The sequence below is a fragment of the Emydura macquarii genome, unplaced genomic scaffold, assembly GCF_026122565.2.
Source record: "Emydura macquarii macquarii isolate MOO-44397 ecotype Brisbane River unplaced genomic scaffold, CSIRO-AGI_Emac_v2 contig_2924, whole genome shotgun sequence".
NCBI classification, from domain to species: Eukaryota; Metazoa; Chordata; order Testudines; family Chelidae; genus Emydura; species Emydura macquarii.
In genome coordinates this window covers 5,582,560-5,601,054 of record NW_027133061.1, presented here as the reverse complement: position 1 = coordinate 5,601,054, position 18,495 = coordinate 5,582,560, and the positions used below count along the sequence as shown (strand labels likewise).

The window sequence follows — 18,495 nt, the reverse complement described above, 5'->3', positions numbered from 1 at the left end:
CAAGGAACATCAAAACAAATTGCACCACAGTTTTGCCTTAAAAGGTGCAGAGTTTATTTTAATGATTATAAAAAGTAAGTTGTTTAAAAAAACCTGGAATTTTTTTAACCACTTAAGCACTGCTTTTAGAAATTTGACAAAAAACCATTCAAGTTATTTATATGTCAGGATTATTATTGCTTTTTGAAAAATATTTAATGGAAAAACTGCTCACAGCACTAGGTTTTTGATAGTTCGAGTCTCTTTTTAACATTTATTTCTAAGTGATCGATAATAAGATCAACTTAAAGAGCAGGTATGGCTGAATTTGTATTTTGTTTTCCAGCAAATTACTGCAGTCTGGGTTCCTTTGCCCACCCAATCCAGCCAGCAAAGAAGTACATTTTTTCTTAGGACTTCCACCCATCTCACCTCCTGATATTATTACGATTATTCATTATTATTATTATTATTAATAATAATAATTAATAAGCAGTGCTCACCTATATTTACTAGGGGTATTTCTTTCTGCTTTTTGCAGCACTCAGCAACTCCCGATCTAGTTGTACAGAGATGAAAAAATAAGGGACTGCTGGCAACCCTATGTTCTGCAGGGCTAGTGTAAACCATGACACTGGGTGCAGAGCAATGGTGATCTGGGCCCAGAGCTCAGCAGCTCCTTCTAATGGGAATCAGTGGCTGAGTGGCTCTGGCTGACAATCCAGCTATGAGCAGCTTTGCTGTTCATGTGGGTTCAAAGAGCTCTGGTGCTACCTAGTGGATGAGATGGAAATGTTCCCGGCCGAGTCCTCTTCTCAAAATGCTCCTTATTCACCTTGGCCCAGATCCACAAGGGTATATGGATACCCAATTCCCATCCATTTCAGTGGACATTAGGAGTCTAAATACTTTTGAGGATTTGTGCCAGTCTTAATAGGGAGAGGTTTAAATGTCTGAGAGCTACACACAGCAGAGAGGGAGACAGAGTCTTATCCCAAGAAGAGGGAGTGACCCTTTAAATGAGGGAAGTGGGGGGCCAGGGATCTTTTAGGCGAGTCCTTAAACACCAAGGTTTTGAGAGCTCCCAGGGCACGTTTCACATGAGCAGGTTTCCCCCAGGATCCTTGGCCTAAGGATCCCCACCTCTGTTGCGCATCTGTCTGCTGCCCTCCACCCCAGAGGTGGCTGCATTTTGGACACATGGCTCTTACTACCTATGGCGGCAGCTGCTGCGCCCGCCTGAGATCCGTTTCCATCCCGAAAGCCCTTGTCCCTGGGAGCTTCCAGTGGAAGGCCCTGATCCTGCAGGGAGCTCCCTGGGGGCTCCGGGATCAGTCTGTACATTTCACTGAATAAAGAGCAGGCCCAAATCCTGCAGGGCTCATGTGCCCACCACTCCCGCTGACCTCGGCGGGGCTCTGGGCCCCCCAAGCAATTCACCAGCTGAGACCCCAAACCACAAGAACACGGTGCAGGTGACAGTCACCGTGAGGATGTTTTGGGGAGGCCGTGGGGGGCTCGGCAGTGGTGGGGGGGGGGGCACGGTGCAGGCAGGGGACGGGGGCGTGGGTGGGTCTCACAGGTGCTGCCCTTTCGCTGACGGCTTCTTGGCAGGACAGACACACCTTTAAGAGCCAAATCGAGGGAGCCCCTTGTTCCCGCGCCCAGCGGCGGCGTTCCCGAGGGGGCGTGGGGCGGGGGCTCCGCCCTGGGGCGCCCCTGGGCTCCCCGCTGCCCATCGCCCGCTGCTGCAGGGGGGCCGGAGAGCGGTGCCAGCCCCAGGGCCGGGGGCGGCCGGTGAAAGCGGGCTGGGGGGCAGGGATGCAAACTCCAATGTCAGGGGCGCGACAAGGGGGGGACGGGGACCCCGGATCTCAGCTGGGGGGGGGGAAGGGCCGGGCACCCTCCTTAGGAAAATCCTAGCCGGGCCCTGGCTGGCGGGGCCCGGGAGTACGGGGCGCCAGGACCCAGGGCAGGGGCCGGGTCGGGCCCTAAGGCGGGGCCGGGTCGGGGCCGGCTCCCCCCGCCCGCGGGCCCTTTAAAGCTGGCGGCGGCGGCTGGGCCTGGCCCCGAGGGAGGGTCTGAGCCAGGCCGGGCCGATCGGCTCCGCCCCGCGCCGACGGGAGGAGGCGGCGTTGCCGCCGCGGCAGCGGAAGGGAAGATGGCGGCGGCGGGGGCCGGGCAGGCGGGCTCGGACCGGGAGCTGGACGAGCTGCTGGAGAGTAAGAGGGGCCCGGGGCCGGCCGGGCTGGAGAGCGGCCCTGGGGGGGGGGACCCTGGCGGGGGAGGCCGGAGTGGGGCTGGGGGACGGGGATTTGGGGAGGATCCGGGCTGGAGGTGGGACCCGGGTGCTGGGGGGTCAGGCTGGGCCTGGAGTTGGGGGAAAGCCGGGGGGGCAGACGGGGGTGTGGGCTGCCCTGATTGCGGGAGCCCGTCCCGGGACAGGGATGTGTCCAGTGAGACATCCCCACTTCGCTGGTGCTCAGGGCCCCGGGGCCTGGCCCCCCCCGGCAGACGCTGGGGGAGTCGCTGGTGCAGGAGCAGCTGAGGCTGGGGTGGGTCCCCTGCTGGGCCCTGGGTTGCCCCAGGAATGACCCTTGTATTGGGCCGTGACCTGCAGCGGAGCGGGGTGATGGGCCCCACGGGCTCTGCAGAGATCCAGGCGTGTGAGACCCCTGATGGGGTGTGGGTGTGGGGAGGAGACACGTAAAACCGTCTGGTAAATAAACTTAATCCTGGGCCTGTGATGGGGTGACTGGGGGCTCTGACGCCGAACGGGGGCTTCTAGGTGCTACTTGGGCGGCAGTGACAGTGGTTTCTCGGGGCTAGAGGAGCATGGTCTGTCTGTGCCATGCCATTAGTCGGGGTAGGAGTGCTCCGCTGACTACAAGCATCTGTTGACAACAGCTGATCTTTGGTGCTCTTGGCTCTCAAGCTGCCAGGTTGGCCTGTGTCAGTATCTAATTTTGAGAGACGCAAGAGAAAATTCGGTAGGTGACCCTCTTCCTAGTTATCCAGTGCCCTTGTGCAAGGACGGGGGCCTTGGTCAGAAGGATGTGTCCTCTAGAAGAGAGGTGAAAGTTCCCAGCCATCTGTGCTTGTTATGGACTCCTGGCATTTTTCACTGGAGCCTGGACATTAACTCTGGTGGGGCTGAATTGCTGCTTAGGGTATTACATGGGGTCTTCTCAGATTTCCTCGCAGCTTCGTTTAGATACAAGATATTTTGTCCCTCGTTTGTTTTAAATTTATGTATGTGGCTGTTAAATAGCTGCCAAACCTCACCCCAGAGGCAGTGAATTTCAGTGGCTGAAGTGATCTTTATTGGTGGTGGTTTGTTTTATATTGCAATAGGGTCCAGAGGCTAAACCAGACTGAGCCCTGTTGTACAAACATATAAAAAGTGGCTGCCCCAGCCCCATAGAACTTGCAACCTGAAAGATGAGGCATAATGCCTGGATGAGACAAACAGGCCATTGATGGGGAGGGAAACAAGGTAACAAATAATAGGATGTGGGTAATTCTTGGTCAGCCAGGAGCAATGATCACACTGTAAATGTCAATTCACTAACTTTCCTCACATGTGCAATGAGATCGCAGACTGGACCCAGATTGCTACGTTACAGGAATCTGTGACTTCTTAAAGGGACACTGTCACACTAAAACTAAAGAATAATACTACCAAGTTCTCTCGGCTGTGTGGTAACATCTCAGACCACCAACACTGAATGAGCCGCTCAGCCTTGGCCAACAGACGTGAGCTAGCGGGGCTAGTGCTCAAAGCACTGTCTACACAGCTATTTTTAGAGCGCTAACATGAGCCCTGCTAGCCCCAGTCTGTCAACCCACACTGTGGGAGGCTGTCTCAAAATGCTGCGTAGACGCACCCATAGTGCAGCGTGAGCATCTCAGAAGGCTGTCTCCTTGTCACAGCGAGCATGGCTTCTCTTGGGTCGGCTGTCTCAGTTTCCTAGTGGCCTTGGTGTAACCCCTCCTGTCTCCCTCTCTTCCGGGGCCTGCATGGTTCTGGCCATTCAAGTGAACTTTCCCTGCTTCTGTCTTTCAGGTGCACTTGATGATTTTGAGAAGACCAAACCAGTCCCGCCGCCACCCCCTGCTGCTGGAGCTGGGGATGCCAGCAGCTCGGAGAAGTCGCCCAGCGATGCAGCCCAAGTATGTGCTCTGAAAGTCCGTCTGAGTGCAGGGGTGGAGAGGGTTTTGGGAGAAAGTTCCCCTTGCTTTACAGATCTGACAGCGTCCCTTGTTCTTCTGGGCTGGGCTCTTGTCTGGGGATACTTCGCCCACGCACGGCCAAGCCTTCCTCCCAAATATGGGACGTAGCGTGGACGGCTGGTCTCTCTTGGGGATGGGAAGTGTGGCTGGGCCACATGGCCGGGCATGCTGCTGTCCCAGGAACTGCCTCTCCTCAATCCCTGTCACTGCGGTTGTGATTGGCCAGAACGTTCTTGCTGCCTGTCCCCAGAGTCAGGCGCTGGAAGCCCCATGGCAGGACCATTGGGGGTTGAGCCCTTTTGTCTCGGGATTTCATGCTTCCCGTGGCTTGGTCAGGACCCAGCCTGGAAGCTTCATCTGTTCGATCCAGCCCAGTAGCTGGAAGGGCACCCGTAGTGGGTGGAAGTGGTGGGGAGTGAGCTAGTCTGGGACCATTCGTTGCCAAACGTCACTGTTTCCGATTATTGTAACTTATCTAGATACAGCTGCGGTGGGGCCCATGTTTTCGGAGGGGTTTTGATGTCTAGAGCAGGAGATGGGAGTCAGAACTCCTGGCTTCTATTCCTGGGTCTGTCACTGATTTGCTGTGTGAGCACAGGCAAGTCGTGTCCTCTCTCGGCTTGACCTTCCCCACCTGTAAAAAGATCCAAATCTCTACCTCAGATTCGAACCCAGCCTGAACACTTTGGAGGCTTTGATTTATTCCGTTTTTACAAAGCTTTGTTCTTGCTCTGCCTCTGTACTGCCCATTTCGGGGCGCAGAGCAGCAGTCATGCAGGAACCTGTTCTCAGGAGACTCAGCTCTGTTTCACAGACTTGGCAAGCGTGGCTCAGCGTTGGAATTGGCCCGTGGTCCTTCCTAGGCTTTGGTCCTGGCCAGTTTCCTAGGGAACGCCCCTGTGTCTGCATCTCATGGTCCCGGCATGTCAGTACTGACATGAAGACTCTGTTCTGAGTGGGGCACTGCTCTGAGACACCATGGTTTGCTTGTTTCCTTCTAGCACTCCCTCTTTGCCTCCCAGGAGAAGTTCTTCCAGGACCTGTTTGACAGCGAGCTGGCTTCGCAGGCCACGGCGGAGTTTGAGAAGGCCATGAAGGAGCTGGCTGAGGAAGAGCCCCACTTAGTGGAGCAGTTCCAGAAGCTGTCCGAGGCTGCCGGCAGAGTTGGTGAGGAGCGGATGTGGCACCATTACCCTTTGTGCAGAATTGACTCTGCTGGAGGGAGAGCTACCAGGATTTTAGATTAGGGGAGTTAATCGCCCAGTGGGTTAGCGCAGGGGACTGGACTCCTGGTTTCTGTCACTGGCTTGCTGTGTGGTCACAGGACAGTTACTTCCTCTGTGCTTCTCCAGGTGATACTTTCCTCCCTCTCTGGGGCGCTGAGGGGCTTAACTCCCATTTGGCGGGCTGTGGGATCATCAGATGACAGGGGCTTCAGGGGAGCGTTGTAAATCTTACTGTTGTCCAGCACAGACATCCCACGTGCTGCCTCACCAAGGTGCATCAGCCGTGCCCAGAAAGGGAAGAGGAGTTCTGGCTCCATGACCCCATCAGCCCTGGACCTCTCAGACAGATTGAGGGGGCAAACTGGCATCAGTTGAAGATATATGAAACCAAGGGATAGTCTGGGGCCTTGGGTTAGGGGAGTGGCCAGACCTGGAGCGGGAGGGGGAGGCATCGGGTCCGATGTCTGTTTCCAACAGAGGTTAGTTTCAGCTGCTTCAAAGAAAGGTGCAAGAAATCCAGAAATTCTGGGACAGCCTGTCCCAGGAACAGTTTGCTCCTGAGCCCAATAGTCAGTGGCTGGCTTGTGCAGAGCGTTAATAGCCCTTGCAAAATGTTGCTGTTTTTTACTATTCTAACACTGGAAATGCTCATACTCTATAGAAAGTCGTACCCTCTTTGATTCTTCCTAAACTCTTGGTCTCAGTGATAGTGGCAGTGAGTTCCATGGGCTAAGTAACCATGGCTCCTGTGAAAAAGGTTTCCTTTGGTCAGTTTTGGATTTGCCAGCTTTCAGTTTTTCAGTGTCCTGTATAATCCATCCCCAGGATTTCTGTGAATGAGGAAATTCCCTCTTTAACAACTTTCAAATGTCTTCTCTCATTCTGCAAATTCAGAGTACCTAACCATGCAGCTAAGAATCTGTTTGAAACTGACAACAGCCCTTTAAGGGGTACTAGAGGTGTACTTCCAAACCCAACTCCTTCAGATCACTAATAGCACTGGGAGAGCAAGGTATTAAAATGGAGAAATAAAAAACCAAACCACTACCACTTCACTGGTTCACTATCATGGTAGAAAGGGCCAGGAATAATTTTAGCAGAAAACATGCAGTCAGGGCACACAATACTTAGATGCAGTTTGTTCCCTTTGAAGCTTTACAGAGCTGGTAAAAGCTTCGGGCATAGTTACACTAGAAAGCTTTTACCACTTCAATTTGGCTTGGTCTACACTAGAATTGCTGTGCCAGTGTAGCTATGCCAGTATAACGCTACGTGCATCACGCTCCTAGAGTGGACGCTGCTTGTCCTGGCAAAACTGATGGTATAGCTTATTCCAGCCATCGGCACGCTTTTACCAGCATAACGGTATCTACAAAGATGCTTTGGCCAGCGCTGCTCTGTCGGTCACAGTGATGCCGGCAAAAGTTTGTAGCATCAGCTTGGCCGCATATCAGTACAGATAAAGCAGCAACAAAACAAAACCAAAAAATCCCCTAGGGTAGATGCAGTCATACTGGTTTAAGTGCTTATACCAGTATCGTGTATTCCAGTTCAGGAAGCGAAATAAGCTGTCTTTGTATAAGATTCTTTTGTGTAAGTTTAACCGAGTCCATGCTAAGGGTTGTATTGGTATAACTTGATGGGTAGAAGAATCATCCCCAGTCAACACTGTTGACCTGGTATACATTTTCTAGTGTAGAGCAGCCCTTAAAAGCCTCTATAGAGAACAACCGAGAGGCAAAACTGGCTTTTTTTAAACAAAGCTTCATTTCACGTCTGGTCCATGGGGTGAGGAGCACATGCTGCAGGGGAGTCTGGGTTTCCTCTGTCTGTAAACCTTCTTGGTCTCAAGCCTTTCTCTGCCCCATGCCCTCTTCACATTCCTAATCAAAGAGCAGAGGAAAGTTTGCACAGAGTTGCGCCTGTTGTCTGCAGCACTAAGCAGTGTCTTCCCAGTGATGGTCAGGGTCCTGAGGCTCCGGTTCACTTGGGATGTGCAGAGGGAGCTGAGTCTGCCTCGCAGGTCTGAGGGTATAGAGATTTGCCCTCATTTCCAAGGAGCAGAAAACAACTGGTCAAGGCACCCTGGTCTGTTGGTCACTGCACCAACCTGAGAGTCTAGAGAGGCTCCACCCACTTCTCCCTTGCTCTGTGACTTGGGTAAGTCACTTCCTCTCTCTGGGCTGGCAGAATTGGGTCTGAGAATCCTGAGGCACCTTTATAAAAGCTCTTTGAGGTCTGTGGATTAAAAAAGCAGTAGAGAAATCGAGTATTGTTATTACAGAGTCCTAGGTCCACAGTCCATCCCTGCTATTAGAAATTCTCTCTGTTGCATACATAGAAGCGCTAATAAATTGGAGCCATAATTTAACCTGCTTAATTACATCGGTATTTGTCTGATCTAGCATCTCTCCCCCCTGGTCTCCACAGGAAGTGACACAACATCTCAACAAGAGTTTACCTCCTGTCTGAAAGAGACGCTCAGCGGCTTGGCTAAGAATGCCAACGACTTACAGGTGAGGCATCTGCTGAGGCCTCTTCTAAGGTTCCCATGGCTTGGTCACGTTCTGACCCAGTTCAGAAGAGGTGATTTCCAGTCCAGACCCTGACTCCTCTAGAGATCCGGAAGGGAAATAGCTTGAAAGATGCAAGAGAATGGAACAGTGGGTTGCAGAGATTGTTTGAGGGTGCAGCAATGTGGCTTTTGCATCCCAGGAGAGCATCGCTGTATTGATGATGGCACAGTAGGGGGCGCTGCTCCCTCTACCAGTGACCTTCTCTGCGCACTAGTCCTTAGGCCAGTTGCCTGCACTCTTTCCGACCCTGTTGTGTGTTGGATGGCCACGAAAGGGCTGTTTAACTGTGCAGGTCTCCTCATTCGTGGGGTTTGGTTTCTCTCCCCAGAACTCCAACATGTCAGAGGAAGAGCTGGCGAAAGCCATGGAAGGCCTGGGCCTGGAGGAAGGAGATGGCGAGGGGAATATCTTGCCCATCATGCAAAGCATCATGCAGAATCTCCTGTCCAAGGACGTGCTCTACCCCTCCCTCAAAGAGATCACGGAAAAAGTAAGCGGCGGGGAGCTGGCGGAGTGGGGCGGCGGTGCCCCCGGCCTCGCGGGTCACCACATCTCCGTGTCCTTTGCTCCTAGTACCCTGAGTGGCTCAGCAGCCACCGCGAAGCCCTGCCCGAAGAGCAGTTTGAGAAGTACCAGGAGCAGCACAGCATCATGGGTAAGATCTGCCAGCAGTTCGAGGCTGAGCAGGCTACGGACAGCGACGCTGAGCAGAAAGCCCGCTTTGAACTGGTGCTGGATCTCATGCAGCAGGTGAGCGGCTGTCGGGGTCCTGCACGCTCCTCCCAGCCATGGGCTCTGCTGAGGGCTCGCGGTCCTGGCGTGGCAATTGGGCTGGGTGGCTCTTGAGAAGGTCAGTCCAGTAGGGAGCGGGCTGAGAGCCCAGACTGGTGTCATTTGGGCCACAGAAGCAGGGTGGGTGACAGCCCAGCTCACGCATGACCTCGGCTGGACCAGGATCCAGTGACCTCGGCTGGACCAGGATCCAACCACTGAGGGGTGAGGCTTTGCCTCCCATGAGCCATCCACTCACGCGCTGTGCCGTGCATGTGCTGCTTGGAGCGACTGTCCCATAAGCTCTTGTCTCTCTTCCAGCTCCAGGACCTGGGGCACCCTCCCAAGGAGCTGGCCGGAGAGTCGGTGAGTGTGGGATGTAAATTCCTCCCGTAGACACTGCCCCATGCCCAGCCCTGCCCTCTGCACCGTTAGCCCCCCGCAGTCAAGTGGGATACAGAGCCCTTTGCTCCTGCAGGGACTGGGCCCCTAATCTGCTGCAGGATGGTGGAGCTGTCGGGTAGCCCTGGACCTTGTCTCTCGCTGCTCCACCATTCTTCTTTCGACTGGCTGGTGTCTAGCAACAGGAGGCAGAACAGCACTGGGTGCTTTTGGTTGGCGGGGACCTGGAAGGACCCACTTCCTAGTGGGATCAAGCAGGGTCTGGATGGGCTACAGGAAACCTTGTGGCTGCTGTATGTTGCCAGCAAGGCGAGCTCGTGACTCGAATCCTGCCTCAGTTCTGTGTGTGGTTGGACTCCTGGCTCTAACGCAGACGCGCTGTGACACTGGGCAGTCCTGTCTGTGGCTCCCTTTTCCGGTGTCAAATGGGGGTAACGCTGACCCCGTGGGAAAGGGACTTGTGAGGCTTCGTTACTGGCTGAAGGGCTTTGATCAGGTGCTGCTGGGTCGTTTGCTCCACTGACTGGTGAAGGCCTCGTTAGCCAGGTGTGTCGTGTCGTCGTCCCCCCTCCCCGTCACCTAGTGGTGCTGATTCCCAAGCTGGACGGTTCCCGCTGAAGGACAGGAACATGTTAGGACTGCCCAGGAGAACAGTGAAACTGGATTTGAAAAGGAAAAACCTTCCTGAGCAAATCCACCAGGTGCAGCTTGTCCCTGTGACCCACTCAGCTGTGTGCCTGGGGTGGGATATCTCAGTGGTTAGAGCACTAGCCTGGGATGCGGCAGACCACGGTTCAATTCCCCCACTCCACCACAGACCCCTTCTGGGAACATGGGCCAGATGTTCAGCCTCTCTCTACCTCAGTTTCCCCTCTGTGCAAACCGGGATCGTGCGTCCCTGGCCAGCAGCTTGTGATGAGCACAATACACAAGCTAAGCGTTTATTTCTTGTTGGATGCCATGCTGCGCCAGCGCTGACCTGGGGCCATGCTTCATGGAGCTGGAAAGCAGCCCAGGGCCCTTCATTGCGTGCAGCGTTTGGGGTCTGCTTCTCCGTGCAGTGAGCAGCATTGTTCCTGCCCCGGCTGTTCTGCTGCTTTACTGCATTGGCATGCGTCCCCTAGGCTCTGCAGCTGGGAGCAGGGTGCTGGGGCAGTTCCATCGACAGGGCTCTGCGTTGCGGGCTGGGGTTCGAGGTGGCTGATGCCGGGCACGTGCAGCGTTTGTGCTTTCCTGCCCACCTCGGGGAGTATCTCTTGTAGCCAAGGCTGATCCAGGTGAATCTGAGCTGAAGACTCGGTCCCTGTCTCGCAGCTGGGGCTTGGGACAGGTCTGGGGCATATGGATGTGAGGGGCTATCCGTATGGGACAAGCTTTCCCTTGCCAGAGCTCACTCCTTGCAATGCTCCTAGGTGTCTCCACACTGGGCAAGTCGAGCCATTCGACTGTTGGTCTAACGCCCGCGTGGTCCCTCAGTGCCAGGAGCACTAGCTTAGCGTGACCGCGGTGCCCTTTCCACGGCGGCGTCCGAGCAAGCCAGGAGGAACGTTGGCAGCTGGTCTGCGCTCGTGCTCTCACTGTTGCCAGTGCTGGCATTAGCCCAGCAGTGGGAGAGCTCTGGGAGATCCTCCGAGCAGAGGAGGCTGGAGTGAAAAGAGCCCCCCCTTAGCGAGTTTCCAGCCCCACTGCAGTGTTCTCGGAGCATGGGGTTAAGGACGTGCTCCTGGGAAGGGCTGTAAGAGCGCTTGCGTAGCTGCATTATGGCGACGGGAGAGAGCTCTCCCGCCCACATGATAAAACCACCCAACCGAGTGGCTGTAGCTACGTCCGTGGGGGACGCTCTCCTGCTGACAACACGCTGTCCACACGAGCGCTTATGCCGGCAAAACTTATGTCACTGGGGAGAGGGGGAGGGGTTTTCCACACCCCCGAACGACAAATTTTGCCGGCATAAGTGCTAGTGTAGCCAAGGCTCCGAAACGGCTGCGTCAGGGCTGGTCTGCCACGCTGGAGTGCTTTAACTGTCCCGCTCTATTAGCAGTGCATCCCCTGTGGTGCAGATCCAGACAGATCCCTGCTGATCTCGGTGTAGCTTGTTCCCAGTAGGGAAGGGGAATAAACTGTTCCAGTGTAAGGCCCCTCTCGGGGCTCTGCCAGTGTAACTGTACTTGTAAAAACCCCACACGTCTCCCTGGCATCGTTACACTGGGATGAAATGCGTGTGTAGACCAGGCCGTCGCCATTCTGGAGTAGCTTGATGGCCTGCCTGCTCTCCCCGGCTCTAGCTGTGCAGGGAGTTGCTCTAAATGGCTCTCTGCTCTCACCCAGGTGCTGGGACAGTCGCTTTCCCTGCAGCCGTCCCACCCCAGAAGTTACTGCCTGGGCCTCTTTCTTGCCTAAGGGGATTGGGGATGGGCAGGAAGCCAGCAAGGCTCTAAACTTCCTGTCCTCCTGGCTTCTGATCGTGCTCATCCTGTGCAGAGGCTTTTCCTATTGCCAGTGATAGCTTGGGGAGCTGGGGAAGGGGGGAGCAGGAAAATCTGCCCCCTGTGGAATGCAGAATACGAGGCTGAGCTCCGTTAACCTGGCAGGCCCTCGCACTAACAGAGCCCAGGAGCCCAAACAATCTGTTTGCTAGCATGGCAGGCGCAGTGACATTTCGAAATGTCTCTGATTTCCAAACCAGCCGTGAATCAGACCCTGGCTTTCCCCTTAACTGGGCATCACAGAACAGCTGACGCTGGGTGGAAAAACATTCTCTCCGGGAGCGGTTGGGCACACAGGCCCCATCTGCTCAGAGGGGTTCTGTAACTTGCCAGAGAATAAGCCGCTCTTAACTCTTTGCTGACCATGGAGCTGCAGCCTCCTCTGGGGAGGGGGAAGGGATGTTTGGGGGTTTGTGGGGGGGGGAAATTGTGTTGCACAAGCCATGTAATCTTTAACCACTTAACTGCTTATCCTCTGCTTACCTTTGCTGCTGATTGGTCTGTGCCGCAGCTCTTGCCTTGGCAGTATAAAACCCTGGAACCTAGCACCTGGTCCCTTTCGTAGGCGAGCTAGATTTCCTTTTGGGCAGGAGGTATGACAGGAATAGGACCCAGGAGTCCTAGTCCGGGTTCTTGCTGACTGTGAGACCCTCTCAACCTATCCATGGCCCAGTTTAACCCTCCAAAACCGGGACGGTGCAATAATCCGTTGTCTGGTGTGCCACTGCCCTCTGCTGGCTAGAATCAGAACTGCTCAGATGTGACATAGGTGCTGCACAGCTGGAAGATAATGGAGAGTCTCCTTTAGCTCAGGTGAAGGAGGCGGTGCTTGTGCCTTGAAATCCTCAGATATGAACCTGCGACATGCTTAGGATTTTGGCTCTGAGGACATATGGATCTTCCCCTCAGCCCCTTGTCAGTTTCTTGCCCATAATCTCCCTTGATCCTGGAGCATTACACAGTACTTTGTCCATTGCTTGTTTTGCTGCCAAATCCACCCAGTGTGGTGGGAGTTCATAGGGGAGGATTTGGGGGTGAGAGTTGACTGGTCTAGGCTGTTTAGAAGATGCCCTCGTGCCAGGTCTCACTGCTGAGCCCTTGCTTGTTTGAGCCCATGTACCAGAGGGCCCAGTGCCCAGCTTCAGCATCTCTGGCATCCTGAGCAAGGAAGCAGTGAGCTTCTGGCTTTACTGCAGTGGGAATCCCAGGCTGCCTTTAGGAGTGCACTCCCGGGGATCCGAACAGAAGACGTGTCAAAGACGGCCCATTTGTAAGCTTAGCACTAACAGCCGGGCTGAGATGTGAAGCAGCCCCTCCTGTCTGGAAAACAAAACCTTCGGGTCCGTTTGGATCAGGATCTGAGCTTTGTTCTTCAGGCGCCTCTTTGCGTAGCTGTTAATTCCCCGGAGTTTCTCCAGAGGCAAACGGAGAATGTGTTTCCCTAGCCAGGTCTCCACCTATTTAGCTTTTCTCATCCCCTGTGTGCATGAAGTCCAGGGGATCTTGGCAGGTTATGCTGTGATTGGATGGGACTTTGCCCCCCACAGCTTGTGATCAGATGGCTGAAATACAAGCACTTTCAGGCTCCCAAAACTGAAACTGTCCTGCTGAGATCTGCTTCCTTTCCCCACCCCCCAGCCAGGGAATAGTTCCCATTGAATTCTTTGTGCATGCCTCATTCTGAGCGGCTGGTCTCACTCCGTGTGGTGGGAGAAGGGGTGCAGGAGATGATCCCTGAGGATCTTCCCGTCAGGGCACCAGAAGTAACCCGGTACACCTGGATTGCAGGACCTTGGGGTTATGTCCAGACAGAGCCTTAACCCAGCCACCTGGGCATGGGAGTGTCCTAAAGGAGGCTGGCAGAACTGCTGGGAAGGTAAACGTCCTCGTGTAACTGCCGGGTCCAGCCACCTCTAGCACTGCGCTGCCCAGGCTGTGATGATGGACCAGTCCTAGGTGCCCAGGGATATAGCCTCAGCTCTCGCCTGAGGAGATGAGTGTGTCCCGTGTCGTGGTGCTCAGAGGGGGAGAGGTGGCTGGTTTTTCCCCCCACAGCAGTCAAGGAGCTTCCGCAGGAGGAGCCACCGAACTCTCCTCATCTCTGTCTGACATCACAGCGACGATTAATGGCGTGAAGTGCTTTATTGACATTCACACGGGTGGCACCTGCCACTCTTTGATCTCGAAGCACTTTGCAGACGCAGCCTTGCGACGTCCCTGCGTGGTAAGGTGGCGCCGTCCCAATTTGCAGGCAGAGCTGCTGTGTAATTGGCACCCCAGATGGCTTTGGGGAGGTGTGACTTCTCTCTTGATGGCCTGCTAGCAGCTCTGCTGGGGGGCAGAGGCGTGTGGAGTCAGGTCTGTGCGTGCGCTGGATTTCTGCCAGCGAAAGGAGAGGGCCGTGGAAGTGACTGGCTGGGACGGCTCCCGGCTCGGGAGGTCAGCCGTGGAGTCTGGCTGGCAGGCTGCAAAGCGGCGCTAAGTCGGGGAGGGGACCCAGGCCGGGCAGTGAAAAGGTCACCCCGGCTGGGTGCAGGAGGGAGGGACGTCTGGCAGCGCGTTCACCTCTGCCGGAGGAGTAAGTGCAGCATAAAGGGAGGCTGCAGGAACAGGAGGGGTGGGTGGAAGCTGTTCTGCAAAGCAGGATCGCTCCCGCCTCCCTCTGACGCACTTGAACCCTAACTGCTCCGTGGCCAGAGACCCTCCGCTGTCAAAACTCTACCCGGGACAGTTCTTGCGAAGCAGCAGTGTGGCCTAGCAGATAGGGAGTTGGGGGAGCTGGGTTCTGTTCCTGGCTCTGCCACTTGCAATGTGACCTTGGACAGGGCCCTTCACATCTCTGTGCCTCAGTTTCCCCCACTCCCCTGTGTCTGTTTAGCATGTAAGACGATGGTAAGGGACTGTCTCAGTATTTGTACAGCACCCAGCCCACTTCTATATGAGTAACGAGTAACTCCCTGCGCTAGGCAGGTCCATAAAGGCCCGGTACCAATATAGGGTGGGACGCTGGTGTCCTGGGCTGGGATGGAAGGGAGGGGGTGTCTTGGGGCCATAGGGGTGCCTTGCTGGCCAGTGTGTGAGGTGACACGAGGAGGCAGCCTGGACTGGATGCTCCTGGCTGGGGAATAAGGGGCATCGGATTTCCATTACAGCGGGAATGTAACATGTCAGCACTGGGCCCTGTCCCTACCGGAGTGCACCCTGCTTGCGGTGATGAGCTCCGCTGTCCCCTCACCCTCCCGGCCGGTCCATGTGCCCAGCTCTCTGTTGCGGTCCTGTCCGTCCAGCTGAGGCTTGGCTGGAGGCAGATACGGGCTACAAATGGGGGTTTCAACCCCTATGGTTGGTACCTAGTTGGGAGGAGGATTTTTGCTGGGGAGGGGGTCGGCGCGAGAAGCTTGTACTGCTGCTGCCCAGCTCACACCTGCTGTGTGGATAAAGCCTCGACTGGCTTAGAGCCTCTGTGGCCATCCAAGTGCCCCACAGCCCATGGGGCTGGGGCTGGCAGCGGCCGTGTGTGTAGGTATTACCCCCCCCCACACACACACACGGGGCGAAAGGAAATGGAGCCAGGGCAGTGACGTAAACATGTGTGGTCTTGCGCTGAGCCTGCAGCAGAGCAGGGAGAAAAGCACCACCCTGGGGGCCAGGACTGCCGGCTCCACACGCTCGTCTGTCCTGCACCTCTTGGAGCGCCATGCTCACAGCCGGGGGCTCCAGCCTAGTGGCAGCAACACGCGAGAGCGGGCGGCCGTCAGGCGCCCTCCCACGGGCTAACCCTTTCCCTTCTTCTTTCCCCAGCCGCCTGGGCTGAACTTCGACCTCGACGGACTCAACCTGTCGGACGCAGCCAACGCCGGGGGCGAACAGTGTCGGATCATGTGATCGCTGCCCATGCCGGCCGACCAATAGGAAGGGGCAATGGGTGTAGGTAGGGGCTGGGGTGGGGGGCAGCCCCCTGAAATGCTGTGGTGCCTAGAGCAGGCCGGGGCTCATTAACATACAATTAAAAATCCCAATAGGACGGCCTCATTCGGAGACTTGCAGCAAGTCTAAAGCAATGCCAGTTGACGAGGGGGGAGCGTGCCCTGCAGAGATGCCAGGGCCACTCTGGCCGTGTGGTTCCTCCCCTCTGGCTCCGCTAGGAGTCCCCCACACCGGTGCTCTGGTTCTGTATAATTCGCCTCTGCGGGGCTGGAGTGCTGGGGAGCAGCCGTTGCAGCCCCAGCTGTTCAGGGGGCTCTCGGGGGTGGGAGGCCAGTTTTCTTTTGACTGCGTGGTTTGAAATCCTCGTTCACAGGAAAAACCGGCCCCCTCGGCCCGAGAGATTCTGATCCAAGTCACTTCCTGCTGCGTCCGGTCCCCGGCTACGGGCAGGGCTGGGGGGTCTTACTGCCCATTCGAGGGAGCACTGCAGCAGCTGGGCTAACCCCTGGACTGGGCCTCCCCTGCCTCTGTCAGTGACGGAGCCAGCCTGGGTGGGCAGCACCACCTTGAGGGCAGGGAGTGGAGGTGGAGGCTGGGGAGATCTCACGGCAGAGTCCTTTCAGGGTTGCTGAGCAGATTCGTGTACGGGGGAGTGTTGGGGTTGTGGGGCCCTAAAAGGGTCTCTGTCGCTCTTCTGCCATCAGCATCATTGGTGCAGCTGACGGGGGAGCCAGGCCTGCACTGAACTCTGTTCCTTTTCTCACACCGCGGCGCTGGTTTCAGCTGGGAAAGGCTTTCTCCTAAAGGCAGCTGCCCTGCCAGTGGCAGTCTCTGCTGTAGCAACCGCAGTCTGCCCGTTGGCTAGCAGCTGAGCGTGCATTGCACGGCCCCTGCCTGAGCCCCAAACTCTAGACCCCCGTGTGCCAGTGCCCGGGTCCCCTGGGGCAGCTTGCTGCATACGGCTCTCTACTCCACGTCAATGACTGCTAATCCCCTCTCAATACTGGGAGACCAGTGCAGGCCTCCCAGGCGCTGAAGATCTGTCAGGAATTTACGCTGCCCAGCTGGATTCACTTTCAGCTACCATCCAGCCTGCGGGACCCATGGAGTACAGGCCTGTGAGCTCCCCCCACTGAATTTCTCCAAACACCCCCTTAAAGGCAGTGCACGGAGCCCCCTGCGATAGACACTAACACAATAAATGGCCACCTGCACTCAGCGGTCTCTCCTTTCCCTCCTCCCAGCTCTCTAATTAACAGCCTGCACCAATTAACTTGGATCTGTACCTTCCTCTGTGGGGGGGGGATGATTGTGTATTCTAGGGGAGCAGCTCAACTTCGCCCTGGCTACACAGGAATGCAGCCCTCTTCGGAGCGGCTTGTGAAAACCTGCAGGCTGCTTCCAAATCCTGGCGGGATGCTGCCCGTGGGGGCCTCCGTGTAGCTGGACCGAGCTGGGAGCGCTGGGGCAGACGTGATCGCCACGGCAACACGGGCGCCTATGAACTCTGTGATGTGACTTTTTTTCCCCCTTCCCGTCAGCAGAACCTGCCTGTACGCACTGGGCTCCAACTTCCCCGAATAAAGGTGGTGGCAATCTCCGCGGCTCTGTTTCTATGGCGGGGCTGAATGGGGAAATGAAGAGGGAGGGAACAGAGCACAGAGGTCTCACGTGAACCTTTCTTCCCAGTTGTGGAGTCCTGCCCCCCCTTGCAAACTGTACAGAGCAGTACAGCTAGGCTGACTCCTTGTAATCCCCGTCCAGAGCAGTAACACCTTGGGTTCCTGCTAAAAGACTCCCCATCAGTGAGTCCTTGGGAGAAGTGGAGCATTTCTTTCTGAAAGAGCTGGCCCATGAGATCGCTGATGGGGTAGCAGGGCTGTTTCATCAGTCTGTCTATGGGGGTAGTACAGTACTTTGTGCCTGTACGTAAGAAAGTAAACGAGGCAATTACAGACCTGTTAGTCTGACCTCGTGGTAGGTAAGGCTGCAGGGAAAGACTAATTAACTTCGTGGAGGTGAAGGGGATGTAATGCAACGAGGGTTTACCAAAGGTAGATCGTGCCAGACTAACCTGATTCCCATCTTTGAGAAAATAACTGATTTATTTATTTTTTAGATAAGGGAACTGCAGATCAAATATACTCGGACTTTGGTAAAACATTTGACCGGGTACCATATTAGGGAAACTCCTGGGGCGGATGGGGATCAGCACAAGCATTGTAAGGTGAATAAGGACCTGGCTAAAGGGGAAGGCAATGGGTTGTGCTGAAAGGTGAATTACCAGACTGGAGGGAGGTGGCTATCTCAGGGTCTATCTTAGTCAATATTTTTATTAATGATTTTGGCACAAAGAGCAGGCAAGGGCTAATGAAATTTGCTGATGGTACAAAGTTGGTAGGCAGGGTCAATACAGAGGAGGGCCGGACTATTACACAGGAAGATCTGGATGGTCTTGATGACAGGAGTGATAGAAAGGGGATGAAATTGAATAACGCAAAGTCATGCACTTAGGGTCTAATAAGAATTTCTGATACAAGCCAGGGCCTCATCAGTTGGACGCACCAGAGGAAGAGGAGAGAGCCCTGGGTGTGTGTTGATCACAGGATGGCTATGAGCCACCAATGTGATGCAGCAGTGAAAAATGCAAATGCAATCCTAGGACACATCAGGAGGGAGAGAGAAATATTAATACCATTGCACCAGGCACTGGTGAGATCTCAGCTGGAATAGTGGGTCCAATTCTGGTCGCCCATGTTCAAGAAAGGCGAATCCAGACTGGAACAGAGAAGAGCTATTTGAATGATCAGGGGAATGGAGGGCCTGTCTTATGTGACGAGACTGGAAAAGCTTGGCTTGTTTTGTTTAGCAAAAAGAATGCGGAGTGGGGCTATG

The 18,495-nt window shown here is 55.2% G+C and overlaps 1 protein-coding gene across 2 annotated transcripts; it reads left to right on the top strand.

Moving 5' to 3' along the window:
- Nucleotides 1–2,035: 2,035 nt before the first annotated feature.
- PEX19 (peroxisomal biogenesis factor 19) lies at nt 2,036–17,198 on the top strand. Of its 2 annotated transcripts, none has more exons than XM_067569672.1 (8): nt 2,036–2,201; nt 4,046–4,152; nt 5,235–5,379; nt 7,869–7,954; nt 8,343–8,504; nt 8,588–8,764; nt 9,107–9,151; nt 15,475–17,198. In XM_067569672.1, exons 1-8 carry the CDS (start codon nt 2,141–2,143, stop codon nt 15,556–15,558), a joined length of 867 nt encoding a protein of 288 aa, XP_067425773.1. In that variant the 5' UTR covers nt 2,036–2,140; the 3' UTR covers nt 15,559–17,198. The 2 variants fall into 2 exon arrangements, with proteins under 2 accessions (XP_067425773.1, XP_067425772.1); XM_067569671.1 differs by having other exon boundaries at nt 2,037–2,201; nt 5,214–5,379.
- The last annotated feature ends 1,297 nt before the right edge of the window (nt 17,199–18,495 follow it).

Coding starts and splice junctions, on each gene's coding strand:
- PEX19 (XM_067569671.1), top strand. CDS start 2,141: ATGGCGGCGGCGGGGGCCGGGCAGGCGGGCTCGGACCGGGAGCTGGAC. Junction 5,380..7,868: donor CGAGGCTGCCGGCAGAGTTG/GTGAGGAGCGGA, acceptor TGGTCTCCACAG/GAAGTGACACAACATCTCAA. Junction 8,505..8,587: donor TCAAAGAGATCACGGAAAAA/GTAAGCGGCGGG, acceptor CTTTGCTCCTAG/TACCCTGAGTGGCTCAGCAG.